This window comes from Rhynchophorus ferrugineus, unplaced genomic scaffold (genome assembly GCF_030347505.1).
Source record: "Rhynchophorus ferrugineus isolate W39M unplaced genomic scaffold, kcgeb_rfMv2 rfM9, whole genome shotgun sequence".
Lineage (NCBI taxonomy): Eukaryota > Metazoa > Arthropoda > Insecta > Coleoptera > Curculionidae > Rhynchophorus > Rhynchophorus ferrugineus.
The window spans coordinates 24,104,597-24,122,333 of record NW_027472588.1 but is presented as its reverse complement, the minus strand read 5'-3'; the positions used below and the strand labels follow the sequence as shown (position 1 = coordinate 24,122,333).

Sequence of the window (17,737 nt, the reverse complement as noted above, 5' to 3'; positions counted from 1 at the left end):
AAACTAATTTAGTATGATTTTTGTACTTAGTTATTGTTACTTATGTCCATGGGTATAGTTATATGATTGTTATTTTAATATCAATAAGATTAGAATGCCATTGTAGTACTTCATAGATATCTCCAACCCAGCGCACTACCTGGATTTGATGTTTAACTTCTATCTTTTCATTAAAATACTTGAGAAAGTTCTGGATCGTAACTAAATAATTGAAACATCAAGTAGGCGAAATTTGTTTTTGAATCAGTTACGTATTTAGAGATACCTTAATCGTTAAGACTATAAAAAACTCTCAAAAACTCATAAAGAACTATTGAGTAACTTAACCTACCTGTTAAATTATATTTCTTTATGAAATAACAATTTTTCACTTAGTATTATTGAGTTATTTGAGAGTACACATGAGTAGATTTTATTGCGATCCAGCAGGGAATAATACATGGAAATTCGCCCTTCGAAATACATACGAAGCCGGTAATTTATTAACGAGTATGGCATTATTATTTGTCAAAGTATTCACTATGATGATCAATACACTATTGTATGCGCTTATGTCATCGTAACAATATTTCTACTCTGATGAGAAGAAAAAGTGTCGGTATATGGGAATTAAATAAGTAATCTGGTGCCAAATGAGGACGGTACGGAGGATCAACAATTCCATCAATTCGACCGTTTGTCCAGTCAAACAGTTGGTTTAATTAGCTGATTAAACAAGAGAAATTACATTGTCGTGATGAAGAACAATCCTTTTCTGCCCCTTCTTATTTCATATTTCCCGAAGTACTTCTCGTAAATAAATGGTTAAGTACCATTTAGAATTCACTATTCTACATTGCTTTTTCTATGACACGATTGTCACATAACAAACCGTTCTAAGGAAGGCTATGGTTAGGAAAGTCGAATTTCTAATTGTAAACGTCAGATGGAGACTAACAATATTTAGTATTACCAAAGGTAAAAATATAAATAGCTAGCATTGTATATGATAGTCGAACTGGTAAAAAACTACTAAGCGACTTAACCTGCATGTTAAATTAGGCTTCTGCATTAAATAACAATTGTTCACTTAGTTTTATTGAGTGATTCACTCACTAACCATGCAACGCCATGACGGGCCATAATAGTTCGAAAACAGTGAATTGAATGAAAAAGCCAGCTCAAACTCTCAAAGAACTTTCAGACAGCTTAGCATTTGTTGAATCAACTGATTCCAGACGTATTAATGCAATGGGAGAGATCTAAACGTAGGTAAAATGGCTAGCACACCAATTGACTGAAAATGCCATTTCGAACTGTTTCTACATCGCGGTTTCATTACATGTCAGACAAAAAAAAGAATAATTTTCTGTGATGTATTGTGACTGACAACAAGAAATGTATCTACTACGACAAACTCAAATGCAAAATATCATGATTTAGCCCAGAGGAGCCGTCCACATCAATGCCGAAGCGGAATGTTCATAACCATAAAGCAATGCTTCCAATAACAATAGTGTATTACAAGCCATGAAACCGAATATTACTGTTACTGCAGATACATATAACCTACATCAGTTAACTAAATTTAACAACGAATTGTTGCAAAAAAGACCAGCAATAGGGAGCAACAGACGCAAAATCAGCATCTTAACTTATGGTCTAAACCTAATACCTTCTGATTACCACTTGTTCAGATCGAAGCGGCATGACTTGGCTGGCACACACTTTCTAAATATCGAATAAGTGGATGGATCGATGCTCGGATAGCTGCTAAACAAACATTGTTCTTTCGGCAGGCTATACGCTTAAAGTGCTATAAAATTGTAGAAAGATAGAAAAGCTCTAGGAGGAAATCAAGAAAATACTTTATCAATCCATCAATTATAATAACATCAACAGATAGATATAAGTCAAGTATCCTCGCACCTCGACAAATAGGGCACTGTAAACTAACCCATGAATATTTGTTGACTCTTCTAGATTGTCACAAACATCTGAGGTGACAACTAAAATTACCGAGAACATTGGAGCAATTGGCCCAACCTGTGCAGCTGAACCTGCTGATTAGCTACCTGAAGACCGCAGACCTGCTTCAGCATTTGTAACATCCATTAAGAAAAGGACGATTTTAAATATTTTATTATGTAACTTATATACGCTGTTAATGTTCTTATAGTGCTTAATGTCTCGTAACTCATTGTAATCCACCCTAAATAGCCCAAGAGGCTGACGGGTTAAATAAACAGATAAATAAATATAAATAATGTTTTTTATGAAAAATGAAATATAAAAATTGCTTAGATTTTTTAGGATTACTCTTAATGATAAATTGATATTTCGTAAACTTATTAGACCTCCAGGTATAACACTATAGGAATTATTCAACTCTGAAACGACCTATGTTCCTTGGCAAAACTCCAAGAAAAACATAATTTATTTTAGAAAATATAAGATAACGTTATATACCCTAATTCAACTATTATATAGTAAATAAAATAACAACAAATACCAATAGAAAAATCATACTAAATTATTTTCTGTAAGAATCTGTGTGGATACATGTATATTATATATAACGAGAGCAAATTTATATATAACCATTAGCAAAAACAATGACCACCAATTGGCAATGAGTTAGCTCGATGATATTTCTGCGTGACGCAACATTCTAGGTCCCTGATATGACCTCCCGTGCCGTTGTGCCAAAACTGATGATGATGGACTGGAAATCATACTTACACAATCAGTCGCTCGCACTCGGCGCAAATGTTTTGCCCGGGTGGCAACTGGGGATTGGCGGGGGCGGGCTTGTTCTGTGGCGCCTGCACGTGCCTTAAACCAGCTACTCCCTTGTTACTGGAGGTCACTATTCCTGATTCTGGCTCTGTGGCGTTCAATAGGTCGCATAAAGTTAACCAAAGCGTTAAGAAGAAATATTTAATCATACAGGCTAACGGAACCGGTCGGGTACTTTCACCAAATGTAAACAGTATCGATATACACATCTATATGTCGTCAACTTTCTCAATAATCAACAATAAAACTGAACATAATTGTTACACAAGTTTACAAATTCGGGTCAGCTTTTGGACCCGAGCAGATGAGAACGAATCTTAGCGTTATTTAATAACCTGAACTCAAAACTTCAATGCGTGTGTCAGGAGCGGTTCTAGTTTTCGAGTACGCCCATAGTGGCAGCACTGAGCTCTTACAATGGCTGTCAGCTGATGACGTTCCATTAAATATTATTTTGAAATTTATTAAATATTTATGGTGTGATCGTGCTTCAGAACATGCGAAAATATAGTTTTAAAGTGTTTTTATTGCATTTGTAGATGTTATATGGCCGATAAATCTGGAAAAGTTATGACAAATGCAAATATACGTATTTGCAAAACTTCGGTTTTGGTATAGTAAACACTGACAAATTAAATAATTTAATTTAATTAATATTTTGGTAATTGATTTACAAATTCAGTACAGGTTATTAGTCAATTGGTTGGGATGCTATCTGGATTCATGATATTTTTATTTTTTTTCTTTCTCTGGGACCGCTGTACAGTTGACCATCATTATGTGAAAAAAGTGTAGCCGAAGCGTACCCATTATAAGCCAAGATAGCCAGAAGTATCTCCTATACCACTTGTGATCCCACAGGACCTTTTATTATCACCTCTTCACGCTAAACATAGCATTCTTGTCATCTTCTGTTGAACTGTTCTTATTATCAAGTTCGAAAACTCATACGTTAAAATCAAAGAATTAAATTCAAAGTTTACAAAATGTTTAACGTCTGATGGTGCAACAGCATATACATTATTTCAAAGTGTTGTTCACAGCTTTCTCTGCAACGACAAGTCACAAAATTACAAGCCGTAATTACGTAATAGCCAATTTGTTGCAATATTACTACAAGATTGGAGCACTAATGCGTCTCCAAATAAATTTTCCGCATTCAGATCTTTGTCCCTTACGTTTCTGCGGCATAAGAGACGAGCAAAGAAAGCAGCTGCACCAAGATATAGTGAAAATCGAAAAGCGATAGCAATGATTTTGGTATGAAGGCATGATGAGCGATTACTTTTGGACACCAATGCGTGAAACATATCCTACGCAGTATAAATTATTACAATTAATTAATTGAATATTTTGAAAACTAGAACCAATTTTAAACACCTGCCGCTGATTTGGATTCAGCCCCCCAATTTACCCTATAAATTTCGCAACTGTTGGGTTGCTCAGATCCAAAGCCGTTTATATTTATATTATTAGCATATTGATATGTACATCTATTCAAAAATCTATCCAAAAATAAAATTAGTTGAATAGAATATCTCAAAACAACATATGTACAAGTTCACTATTGTTTATTAGTTTTAAATATATTTTAAAATAGCAAAACACATTAGAACAAAAAACTTTTTATTACCTGCATCGTTTGAGGATGGGTCGGGATCACTCTCTGCTTCCTTGAGCATGCGATAGACAGCGCTGTTTGTCGCATCGTAGTCCTTCTCGTTTTTCTTGAAATTAACACTAAAACAAATACAAAAATAATTTATTAAATATAAAGTAATCACAGGTATTGATAAATAGTTTTAGAGTTATATTCATTAGAGAACCAATTTTAGGACAGTCAGATCCTCTACAGGGGATGCACAAAACAAAATGAAAGACCTAACATGTTCATAGTATTTACGTTTTTTCGTTATTAATTTTTGTTATTGTCCAACAATTTTCTCATTAAAAAATGTATATTATATTCTATGGCATACTATTTGGAATACTATTTAATCTCAAAATCCACACTATATCATTATTGTAAGAAGAATTATCGGTTCCACCTTGAAGTTTATTTCAGCAAAGCTAATGATCAATGCTTTATATATAAACTCTTGTCATTTCCTTGGCGATAAATAGTTTCAACATACAGGGAATGGACAAAATAATATGAACACCTAAACAAGATATTGAGACACTATTTGTTTTTAAAACTTGCTGCAATTCTTTGTGAAATATTTTCGTCGAGTGTCTCAATGGTTTCAAATGGAATTTTGTCCCATTCCTGTACCAAAACATCCGCCAAATGCTTAAAATGATGTTGGAGATGAATATCTACTCCTTACTCCTTAAAATTTTCCGTAACGGTTCAATTATATTGTAGTTTTATGTTTGATTGTTTGATGATATTCTGATGCTCCACAAACCAAGACTGAACATTTTTGGCTGTGTGTATAGAGGCACTATTATTTTGCAATAGAATACTATTTAGTAACAATATACTAGTAAATGTAGGGACTGCATCATGAAGGATGTCATTATAGAGTATTACACTACAAGTGAGTGTTGAGCTCTGCTATTACTTTTTCCGGTGGTTTAATGTTGTCTGGTCACAATTCTTTTTTATGTTCGTCGGTCTGTCTCAGTTAATTTTAAGTTTGGCCCACTATAATTCCCGCTCCTCGCCGATAATATTTCGCAATGTTTTGTGTAAGCCGTTATTACCGTGGATACTGTCACTCGCGAAAAGTTAAATAATTCAGCCGTTTTTGTTACAGACAATCCTGGAAGCCGAGCACCAACAACTTACCCTGATTGGAAAACTAAGAGATAATACATATTACCGATCGCTTGTTTTAACCGTAATAGAACAAAACATAAAATACACTGAAAAATAACATACAAAACTTACCATGTAATCTGAGCAATACACATTCATTGCACTATTTACACGTAAGTAGTGTTGCCAATATGAAAAATGATGTACATATTATTATTCATATAATTATTATATTATTATTGTTTACTAAAGATCCCGTTATTGGTAACATAAAAGAGAAACTTAAATTAATTAATGTACCGAATTGAATTAGAATTCTGTGTTGTGTATATTATTACTTTTATGTTAAAAGAATTATGTACAGGGTTTATCATATGGGATGGATCGACCTTGACAACTTAGCTGGCACTCGGAGAGGATCTACTTCTCGACCAATATATTGCTGTTGGTATCGCAGGAGTATTCTTCACCAAGACTCTGTGTCTTAATTGGCTTAATTGTCTATAATTGGCAAGCAATTTCAACTATTCTTCTCTCGAACAATATTAGTTTTCTACTTTTCTGATCGATTTTTATAATCTTAATCAAATAACAACGTCTTTTACGGAACTATTGGTTGTGTCTGCCATCTTTATTTTGCCACAAAAGTCTCTGAAGGATTCCTTCAGCTTTCATTGGACAAACATATCCAAATCACTGTCTGCGTCTCTGAATTACTTCCTCAACTCTGTACTGATTATCGTATCTTAAACGAATGGATACGGATATGGATACTAATACGATTTTGGAACAAATCATTTATAATTTGCCTCAGAATATAAGAGTGTTTAAATCTCGGGACCCACATAGAAGAATTGGCAAAATAAGCATCCAAAAGAGACGGGTTTTAGTCCTGATTTTAATATTTCCTCTTGTCCACGTGCATCATCTCAGAGAAACAAAAGCTTATAACTTCAATACATGATACTTTCTTCTCCTCTGAATTATCTCAATCTCTTAAACTCCTGAACTTGCTCTAACTGTATGAGTGTTGAGATTTACAATAGCAGGCGATCCATCATTTATCTATACGTTGACGGCTTCCTCATTAATTCTCATGTCATATGGCTCTGGAATACGAATAATATCATAAAGAATGTTAGAAGTATCTATATTTGTATCAGGGCATATAGTAAATATCTAGGTAATATCCGTGAATATCAGATCAGTCATTGAGTTGGAATAGCATCATACTGGGTACCACGCCTGATTTGAAATATGATATTATATTGATACAAAATTTCTTTGAAGAACTCCGACTCGACTCCCCACGTTTTATTGATCATATTCTAGACGACGAGTTTGACACAAAATCACGCCGGTGTCAAAGAAACGCCAGATCGGCTGGGAATATAGTTCTTATGTATCCAAATAAACTCAGTCTTTCTCAGGCTTCAGCTTGGCGAATCTTACCAATATCCAAGTAACCCAGTAACTTAATGATTAAAAACCAAGTAGCTGGTTGATGGGACTGAACAAAAACTAAGTTTTAGACAAAAATCATCTTTAGCTGAGATAAATTTTTAGATAAATTGCTATATTAAGAGAAAAAATTGCTGTAATGGATACTTAATAATGCGGAATGTGCGCATAGGCATGTAACTACGAAAAGTTACTTGTCCGCTCTAAACGTATCTTAGAGTGGAGAAGTCCATAATTTTTCGAAAACGACGTTGGTGAGGTAGTAGCTGTGAATGGCGAAGGTAACGAGGGTGTGAGTCTGAATGACGTTAGAACGAGGAAGAATTTATATGTAATGATAAATATAGCTAAGAAACGTTTTTTTTTTCTTAAGAAGATCATGATGAACACTTCATTTCCCATCAAATCACTTGGCATCACTTTCCTTGGTATCAATGCAGGTTTAGCAACTATCTGTAATTCTTCTCCGGGTTTCATTCACCATCTTTGCCCCAAATTATCGTCTCTTGTCGTACATCACTTTTCGTCAGCTATGATTAATTTCTAAAATAGTTCTACCATATTTTATTTTGTTTCATTTCATCAGCAATTCACAAAAGGAAACTCTGCCTATTATATTTTTATACTATTAATTCGTACCGAAGCCAAGTATCGAGTTTATTTTTGTATCCAGTCTTAGTTCCATAGTGATGTCGCGTAATGAAATATGCCAACCTTCATCAATATTCAATAAGCTTGCATTGTCTTTTTAAAAGACTGGCTGGACATAAATTTAATTTTATCATCGAAATTATATGAAAACGAGCAAATCAATTTTTAACAGTACATCCAATAAAGCATTTGTTACCTTAAATACCATATATTTTTCAAGAAGTAAAAATTTAAAATAATACGACAGAAAAAGAAATTACTTTTCCTTCAACCTAATATATCTATATATAATGGCATTATTCAGGAACAAGATGATCGCACCGCATCTCCAACATTTCAACATATCCTTTAACAGAGTGATTCATTTCTGTTCTAGAAACAAGCGAATATTTCCGATATGACTTCATTTGTTTTTAATATACGTTTTTAATAATATTTCATGTTCAATACGATATGAGAATTTTCCATCAATAGTTGCTATTTTAGGCATTTAAAGCGTATATCATCTTTTTCTACCTATTCAGTATTGTTCAGTTTATAATTTTGAGGAAGCACCACATATTCCTGTTAGATCATACTTTTCTAGATTTAATTTCTTTAATTAAACAATTAATCTAGTATAATGATTAATCAGAAATACTGAATGAGATATATAATTTTACAAATGATAAAATGTACTACAACCAACGGTTACTAAATAATGTTACCTTAATATTCGGAAAGAAGTTAGCTAAGTTTATTAACTAAGGACAATTAAATCAAAATAACCAAACCGACGATTTCATTCACTTTTCTCACTAACCTCGTACTCGCTATAGTTTACGAATTTGTTTACATTGAAAAATTTCTCAGTCGAGAAACGCTACTACTTGGCTGCCAAATTATTTTTATTTTAAATCTGGCCACGGTTAAATATCAACAGAGACGACTTCTAAATAAAACCCAAGTAAACAGATGGATATTTAGCAATATCTAATTAGTTATGGCTCGGAAATATAGCCAAGAATTATTGCTCTGGTATTTTCTAAACCAACAATACAGATATTGTTCTCTAGTAGGCTTTATATTTATACATATTACTGAAATGGTTTGGAAAAATATTATCAAAATGAATTTATAATCTAAATTATATTACATAAAAATTTAATCATTCATTTAAACACTATAAGTAAATGATTTTGGAAACAAAAATCTCAGAGAGATTCAATTTTACAATATATCATGATATTTTGTTGCTATGACGGCTTGTTTTACAGTAAAATATACCATAAAAGCATATAATTAGTTTTAAGGTGAGACTGTTTATGAAAATAAAAGCATCACTAGTTCGAATAGGTACAAACATCATTAAAAAGTGCAATAGCAAGTTTGAGTCGTCGTATATTAAGAAAATGCATACGAGAGAGTCTAAAACCTCTTAAATGCTTTTTTTCAGCTTCTTCAAATCATGAATATTAACTTATATTGCAAAAATCATGGCCATGATATATTCAAAAAGGAATAAATAATCAATATCGTACATTACATAACATTATCAACTTCAAGAGACTTTTATCTTAAACAACAATAGGGAGTATAGCGGAAAGAAGTATCTTTTGAAAGAACTAATAGAACATTTGAAATGAAAATGTACATATGCTGATCATTTCATCCGTTTAAGAAGACACTTATTAAGAACTACTGGTACAGCGTATATTGTTTTAAGCTGTATATGAAATTCTCTATCTTCGAACATCTTTGGTACAACAGGCTCGTTCACTAACACCAAAATCGCCACACTTAAATCATTGAAACCAAAACCTACAATTGGAGTATGGCATATGTTTCTAAAAATGATTAGTAGACTTATTTAAATTATACAATTAACAAATAACAAAAAAGTTAAAGCGTTCAATTATTAGCGCCTATATACACTGAATAACTTAATAATACTTAATGGAAAGTTATTAATTTATATAGAGAAATGCCAAATTCCTCAAATCTAATCGTTAATTCAGTTTGTTTGAGAGTTTTTTACATTAATACTTTGAATTTTCACCAACAGATATCGCTGATCCATCCAAAATATCTGAAAAAGAGAACCATAATAAGTTCTGTTAATGCCTAGGCGTATTCGAACAATTTGGAATAATGTCTCTTTGCAAATATACGATGTGGGAAAAATTTTAATTTATTTATTTTGGCCAACGTGATAACTTGATGAAACAACACGTCTTTGTCATGTGGTTTACTTAATTTTAACCTACAACTACTAAAGCTCTCATAACCCTTAAATAGTGTTCCTGTTTGAACTTCCTGAATGAAAAAGTGGGTGGGTTTAAGGTCAGTCTCAAAATTGATGCCATGAGCTTTCGAGTAAATGAACCTGCCTTTAACTTTTCCATTTCAGTTTTTAATAACACAATGACGATTCAGCTCTCTTGCTAGCTAAGATTATATTAAACCAAAGGAAAAATGTTACCGTAATCTGTGATTCATAGCCCAAGAGAAAGGCTGAATAATACTAAAGGAATTATGGTTTTATACAGGAAGTTAAATACAGGTTAGGATGATTCGCGGTTGATAGTTTGGTGGAGACCCTGAAGTTTTGACGGCATCCGTTTAACCAGTTATTTATCACTCAGTTACTGATATCAAAATTCCATTTCAAGTTACTTGAACTAGGAAGCAGAATGTCACTATGACAGGACGTTTCTTGGACGTGATCTCTATCAAAGGTGACTTAAAACGATAATTTGAATCACAAGAAAATACTGTCGAACCGTATGATTTTTACTGCAGAAATCGTCCCAACTAAACTTCTCCTTCTATGTTGTTCTCTGCACAAGTTGAACATCTATGGAAATAATTATTACTTTGTTCTATATAATAACAATTACTATTCAAAATGCCTCTAATATCACACATAGCCCAGTAGATTTATTAAAAGTTGGATCTCATAGATCCATTACACCATAAGAAACCCCAGTGTATTTCTTATTCACATAAACATTAATAAAAACAAATGTTCTTTAATACACCACACAAAGGTTGTTTTATTTCACTTTAAAATCTACAACTTCTGATACTTATCGGGTAGAACCCTTGTTACATATATATGTTATACTGCTCGAGCAATACGACACTGGTTCTCCAAAAGAAATCGAAAAATTTCTACAAAAAAAATCTGTTTATATTAGATTAGGAGATGTGACGAGTGTCAGTCAGACGAAATGTCAGATATAATGTCACATGAAAGTAAATATGTCAAGTAATACGGCCTAGACTATCCGGTCTTCTGTTTTTTTAACTACCTGACTGTTGAACGAATAATAAGGATAGGTTTGTTTTTACTCTCAGTGTCGCTTTGTATCGCCGTCCCACAAGTTGCCTCTTCTTTTCTTGAATAAATCAGTTTTCAAGTAAATTAATAGTTTTTTTTGTTCAAAACCCTTTAACATATTACAAATTATATATAAAAATTATATATAATTATTATTATTAATTACTATTATAATTATTATATATATATATATATATATATATATATATATATATATATATATATATGACTAATAAAATAGAAATACATATTTAAATTACACAATTGCACTATTTGCAATAACACATACATTTAATTAAGAGGATATATTTATAGAAGTACTTTAATTGAGAATAAACATAAATTAATTAAAATCAATATAGATATCGTAAAAACAATCCAAAGCTGTACCACGTCAAAATAAAATATTCCTTCAAAAATAGTTTTTTTGTTGCGAGAAATATACAAGTCTAGGAATCACATTTCTAAAACCATAAGCAAAATTTTATTAACAAATGGAGTCAAGGTAAATCTATTAATTCTACTGTAAGTCAGTTAATTTTTAAGCAATCGTCGTATAAATCAATTCCCAATTCAAATTGAACGTTGAGAGAAGGTTTGTCTGTTTTTAAGCATTGGACTCTTGCCAAAGATAACGCAGCAATTGTTTTTTCTGAAATTTTCACCGAGAATCCCACCTACCAGCTTAATACTACTCAATCGGAAAAGTTCCTAAAAATATTTCGGTTTCCTCGCTAGATGTTACATAATTGCAGAGGATGTTTTTGTTTGTGCGCAAAAATATTTTCTATTCACCAGAAGTTACGACCGACAAAATGTTTTATTTAAAATCCTATATTAAAACTTGTCTTATGGACTGTTAATTTACTATAACAATTTTTTACACATAGTAGTTGTTCTAGTTGTTCTAGTGAACACGTACTATAGTCACACTCATAACCTGCAGTAATTAATAAGATATATAATAAAAATAAATATTAATTTTTAACAAATTTGGAAAAACTATTTTCAAATAAGCAACTTAATCATCCCAGAAGACATCCGGTCTTGCTCAGCCTGGTTACTGGCGTGACTGGGATTATATTCCTTGTCGGATTTTACACTCTTGCCTAGAACATTTACAAATTTTAAACAATCAGAAACATAAATTTATGACCATGCCCCAAGCATGGATTCGAACCCGTGGCTATCGCAACAGTAGGAGGACCGTCCCATCGCCTTTACCACCGCGCACCAAGCCGGCAAGACTTTATTTTTAGCTCAATGAAAAATTTCGCCTGTTAATTAATTAATTAGATACTAATTAATTCGTTATTGATTCTATATTAACTCACATTGACTGAAAAAACTAAATTTTTTAATAAACTATTTGATGAAGTGAAGAATGCAAAATTGCATTTTAAAATCAACTTTTAATTGTTCATCCTTGATATTTGAGAGCATTTAGTATAATAAAAGTATAGTGATGTTGGTATTTTTGCTTAGAACATTGTTTTTATTATTAATTAATTATGGTTTTTAATGTGAATTAAAAAAAAAGTTTAGTGAATTTTTATGGCACAAATCTGGCATATAAATATATCTTTTCTGAAAATGAAAAGGTTTCCATGAAAATTCGGAAAATTATATCAATAATATATTCCTCTTCGGTGCAGACTTTAATTGTTCCTCTGATGAAATCCATTACTTTTTGAGGTTAAGAATTTCGTACTAGATTCACTTTTCATCGCCAGTTACAATACGTGATAGTAAACTATGATTTTCTTGTCTGGCAAATAATGATGCCGAGGTCTTGTTCTGAATGCAGTTTTCAGTCAATTCGTATGATTAAACATCTCTTTTGGCATTCCCCCATCGCATATTTGGAACCAGTTGGCTCATCAACTTTTGCAATATGTTATCTTCAAAGCTTTTTTGGCCTTTTAGCCCGTTCGTTGTCACTAAACTATTTATTGATGTTAAATATTCCTTTAAATAAGGAGCTTTGGATATTGTTGTAACTGCAGCATATATAAATAAGCGTGTGCTATGAACCAAATTTTAATAATTAAATACATTTTATGAAGGTTAAGAATGTTAGGTATGTTATTATATAGTTCTTAAACATCTTATATCAAGTAATATCTTTTATAAATACTTACCCTAGAGCACCAGTGGAAAGTACTTCAGTTTGGGCAGATAAAGTTTCAGCTATCGCGTCTTCCGAATATAGCTTGATTGGTGAATTGTACTGTTTATTTATGAGTTTGTTGTTACCATTGACTGTACCATTAACCTAGAAATAATTCCCGGTTAAAACACGACTATCAATAGATTACAAAAGTTAAATAAGCGACTGTTTATAATTAGCATCGTTAAATCTTAAAATATATTGGCAATATTTCATAACGTTGTCGTTTTCGCTATTTTCATGAAATGTTATGTCAAGTTTAAGTTTTACGCTCTCTTAAGAAATTCTCGATATATGTTTTTATCTTAATTTCGTTAAGTCGAATTTATGAGTCATAACTTGCGAGAGGTTTGAGGAAGGTCAGTTTAATTTATGTACATCTAATTCACACCAACCTTGGAAGATTGACGGATATTCCACGTAATAAAACAGTTAGTTTATTGATACGAAACTGAAATAATAGTCAACTGACAATCAACTTCTATAAATAATCAAGCTGAGGGACCGAAAAAAAGGAAAAAAAGGAATTATGATGAAAAAGTTAACATTATAGTTTCTAGAACAATGTATACATAGTATAGTATACATTTTTATCCATACAGGTACCTTATATTATGATCTTGGAATAGATAATGATAGGAAATATAGGAAATTATTATGAAACAACGTAACTAAGTGTTATCCTCAATTCCTAAGATGAAAAAACTGGATGACAATTGGATATAAACACCATATATTTGTTATAATTAAATCTGCGTAAATGTTGTATTCGATAGTTAATTTTTACAACTATATTCACATATCTACATACATATTTATAGATATATTTTTGCTGAAATAACAATATATACGTAGAGGATCTATAACGTGCTTCAATATGTTTATACAAAACTGCCAGTCTATTTTGCAACTATTTTTTTATATTCTCTTATCAATCCATTGCGGTCAGACATCCCATCTGATACTACAAAGAAATACAAACTAAAAATGAACATTTTTAAAATAAATTGTTACAACATTCGAAATAAGGCATAGAAATTAGAGGAGCACCAAAATTGTGTTACAAAGTTGAATTAAGTCGAATTTATAAGAAGTTTTTCGTAAATTCGGAGTTGTGGAACGGAAATTCAGAACATTCGGAACAGAAATTCAGTGATATTTGAATTAAACAATTCATCAGCGAATTCATTGTTATCATATTAACCGTTATTTTTATCAATAAATTCTTGAAAAATAAAAATTAGTAATAACACAATAGAGTAATATTATTTAGTATATATTAATTAATGTAAATATAGTGTTTTTAGATTAGTCTAATTGGTATGTCCTCGTAGCACTGTCAACAACATCGTTCGTTTAATTGTTGCAAGCGATTGTGTTAAATTGCCAATTAATCTAGAACATCACCTATTACTTAACCTAAATTCAACAAAGGAAAAGTTCAAATGAGCCTTAAAAAGATTGCCAGGAATTTTTAAGTGATTTATCACATATTGGATTAATTGAATTAATCAGTTGTTTCTCACGCGTTGTGATCTTCATTAGTTTTGTTTTTTAATTAGTTAACATGTTTCAAGTCATTACAGATTAGTTTTATTGCTAATTAGAAATTATAGGAAAAGGTATTAAAGAGAAATTATTTAATGTAATAACGATAAGAAGCAATTGTCATTAGTAAAAAACATTTATAAAATTAAAAATAAGTGATCTAAAGGATCCTATACTGGTTAAGGCCACAAAACGCTGCTGCAGTAATCGCAGATTCGAATCTAACTACGACAATGTAAAATTGGACTACAAAAAATCGTCTCGGTCTCCAGTATGGGTAAGACAAGACATGTTCTGAGATAGTCTCTAAGTTGGTTACTTTCCAGTCGGCAGCTTTAATGCCAAAGACGGTCCACCGTTGGCTACATTTCACCACCCATGAGAGTGCAAAATGATATAATGCTAAATGAATGATGGCAAACATATCTACATGTAAATTTGTCTTTGTTTTCCTCATACTTAATTTCTATTCGTTCTATTAATTTCAATTTATAGTGAACTCCCAGGTTATTTATTCGGGTTTGAATTGTCAATTCGGATTGTTCACCCTTAGTCATTCTTCTACAATAGTTTTTGCCTCAGATTTAAAATTCAACTTTATTATCCTTCTGAAAGCCTTTTGGATTTCACTTTTTAATGGATTTTCATTGAATATGCTTCTAAACACATTCGATTTGTCTGTTGTGCAGATTTTTTCTTAAAATATAAATAGAAGAAAAACAAGGAAACAAAAATATTTTTTGTACAAAATCCTTAATATTTGTTCTCACATTTTATATGCTTGCATGTATTTTGATGAATTGCTAAGTCCTTCCACAAAATAAAACTGTAGCAATCGGTATGATTCCGAGGAGATTATAAGGCTGTTGCTCTTTTGAATTAATTAAATTTACCGGAATCAAATTAGTTATCAAGAAAGAATGGCAGGTTAACACTTTATTGGTAATCGTTCCGTAGTTACTCGAACCGTTTCTTCACTTAGTTAAACCGTGTTCTGGCAAAAGTATCGCTATAAGGTCACAAAAGGTGAGTTGAAGGTGCTCAACGACTACTAGCCATAAACTATTTCAAGTAAGAAACGTTCTAGCTTTTAAATTACTGTGAACATAGTTTATAGGAATTTGAAAAGAAGCTTGCAATTCGCTGTAAACGGCCACCAAATCTGGATTGCAGTAGATGAGTTATCTTATTTCTAAACCATTGGAGAAAAGCTGGGAAACAATTTCACAGAGGCATACTTTAAGCTATAACTATAAGCTGTCCAGACGAAATAACGGTCACGTACATCCCGTAGCCGCTTCATTAGGAGGGAGGCGTCATATAATACGATCCACACCATTGGGCCATCTGTATTTTTTTGACTACCTGAATATTGAACGAGTGAGACGAGTTGGTCTGTTTTATCGTCAGCGTCACTTTAGATCGCCGTTCAACTAGCCGCTTTATTAAACAGTAACAGTATTAAATAAATTAGTTTTTTCAAGTATATTAATAATTTTTATTTCCTAAATCTTTTCACAAAACATACTCAAATACGTCGACAGCCATCTACAGTAACAGTTTCATTTGGCTCTAGCAACTCATAATCTACTACATTTTGCTGATACTATCATATACACTCTTAAGACTTTATAGCCATAAATATGGCACTTATAATTAGATCCGTAATTATAAACCAGAGCGTCACAATTAGACTACTCGACTATATAAACATTTTAATTACTAATTATTAAAGTATGGCTATTTAAAATTATATATGTAAAGTTATTTACCACACTTGGGTGTTAGTTAACCAATTAATTACTGTTAATTACAAATGAAATTATATATTTTAATGCTCAGAAGGTTAAAATATTTACAATAAAATAGAGTTATGCATTTAAAGTCTATAATATCATACGAACTTAATACTTTAATACCGAATAAAATGAACGTAATAAATGAAAAATCAATTTACTGTGTTTTCTCTATGTATATTGTTGTCGCCCCAACATTTTGTAAGTGTTTATTTACCATAATATTTTATCAATTTTAAATTAAAGAAACTTGCTAATATTCATTCATAATTTATGTATTATATTTTCTGTTTAAATAATTATTAAACTGGTATATAATTGGTGTACTGTACTAATTCAATATAATTAAAAATTATTTAGATATTTACAGTAGACATTATTTTCACATTAATCATGAACTATAATAGCTTTTAATTTTTAGATATTGTAACGGATATAGACATAGTAAAGGTAATATAAGTGAGGAAAAATGAGGTTGTGTAGTAGTGTGTAATGTAGTATTGCCCTAAACGAACATTTAATACTTCAATACAATGTAATAACATTTATAATTCTAAAGAGAACAATTATCTTATAGTTTATTATCTTATGTTATTAAATTGTCCTGAATGCTGCGAATGTTTACAAATAAAGAAGAATATACTTACTTGTGGACTAAATGGTTTTGCTGATAAATTATGACCAGTACCAATAGCGTCGATATTTTCCCCTTTGGTTGCTGCCAAGGAGGTTTTCGTGACGGGACTGAAATTGCTGATGACGGGAGAAGGTTTAGGCACTGATCCGGCTGGCGTTACGGACGGCTTCCACGTCGATCCACCTCTATAACATTAACACCCAAAAATAAACATTTTATATCATCTTTTGGGCACATAGTCAAAAGTTGAAGATCAAGGCCGACCCGTTGGTTAATTATCAAAAATGAGGCATCACTGCGGCATGCAATCAACTACCGAGAAGTATCCAGATTATAGTTTAAACCATTGCTATGCCAAATAGTATGTATTTTATCACAAAATAATTATTTTTACTGCTAAATTAAAATTAATGTGTGTTTTAAAAAATAATGGATTGATAAAAATCTTATTTTGGCTTTTATGTAACTAAATGCGATTTATTGAAATAACTGTTAATCACTAATTAACCATATATATGTGCTGATAGATAACCTTATTCCACTTTTCTAGCAAATCCGTAATTCCGTCACTGTTGAACTCAGCTTTCATCTTCAGAGAATTTTCACAAAA

The 17,737-nt window shown here is 31.6% G+C and overlaps 1 protein-coding gene across 8 annotated transcripts in view; it reads right to left on the bottom strand.

The window, feature by feature from the left end:
- Positions 1-17,737, bottom strand: part of Zasp52 (Z band alternatively spliced PDZ-motif protein 52) — a 98,395-nt gene that overhangs the window by 26,234 nt on the left and 54,424 nt on the right. For 5 of the 8 annotated variants that reach the window (XM_076413314.1, XM_076413316.1, XM_076413318.1 and 2 more), the window contains exons 3-6: positions 17,138-17,312; positions 13,118-13,251; positions 4,412-4,518; positions 2,722-2,866 (exon numbers count right to left, since the gene is read on the bottom strand). In XM_076413314.1, coding sequence (XP_076269429.1) covers positions 2,722-2,866; positions 4,412-4,518; positions 13,118-13,251; positions 17,138-17,312 — 561 coding nt within the window. The remainder of the gene's footprint in view (positions 1-2,721; positions 2,867-4,411; positions 4,519-13,117; positions 13,252-17,137; positions 17,313-17,737) is intronic. The other 3 variants (XM_076413313.1, XM_076413315.1, XM_076413317.1) reach the window with 1 other exon arrangement.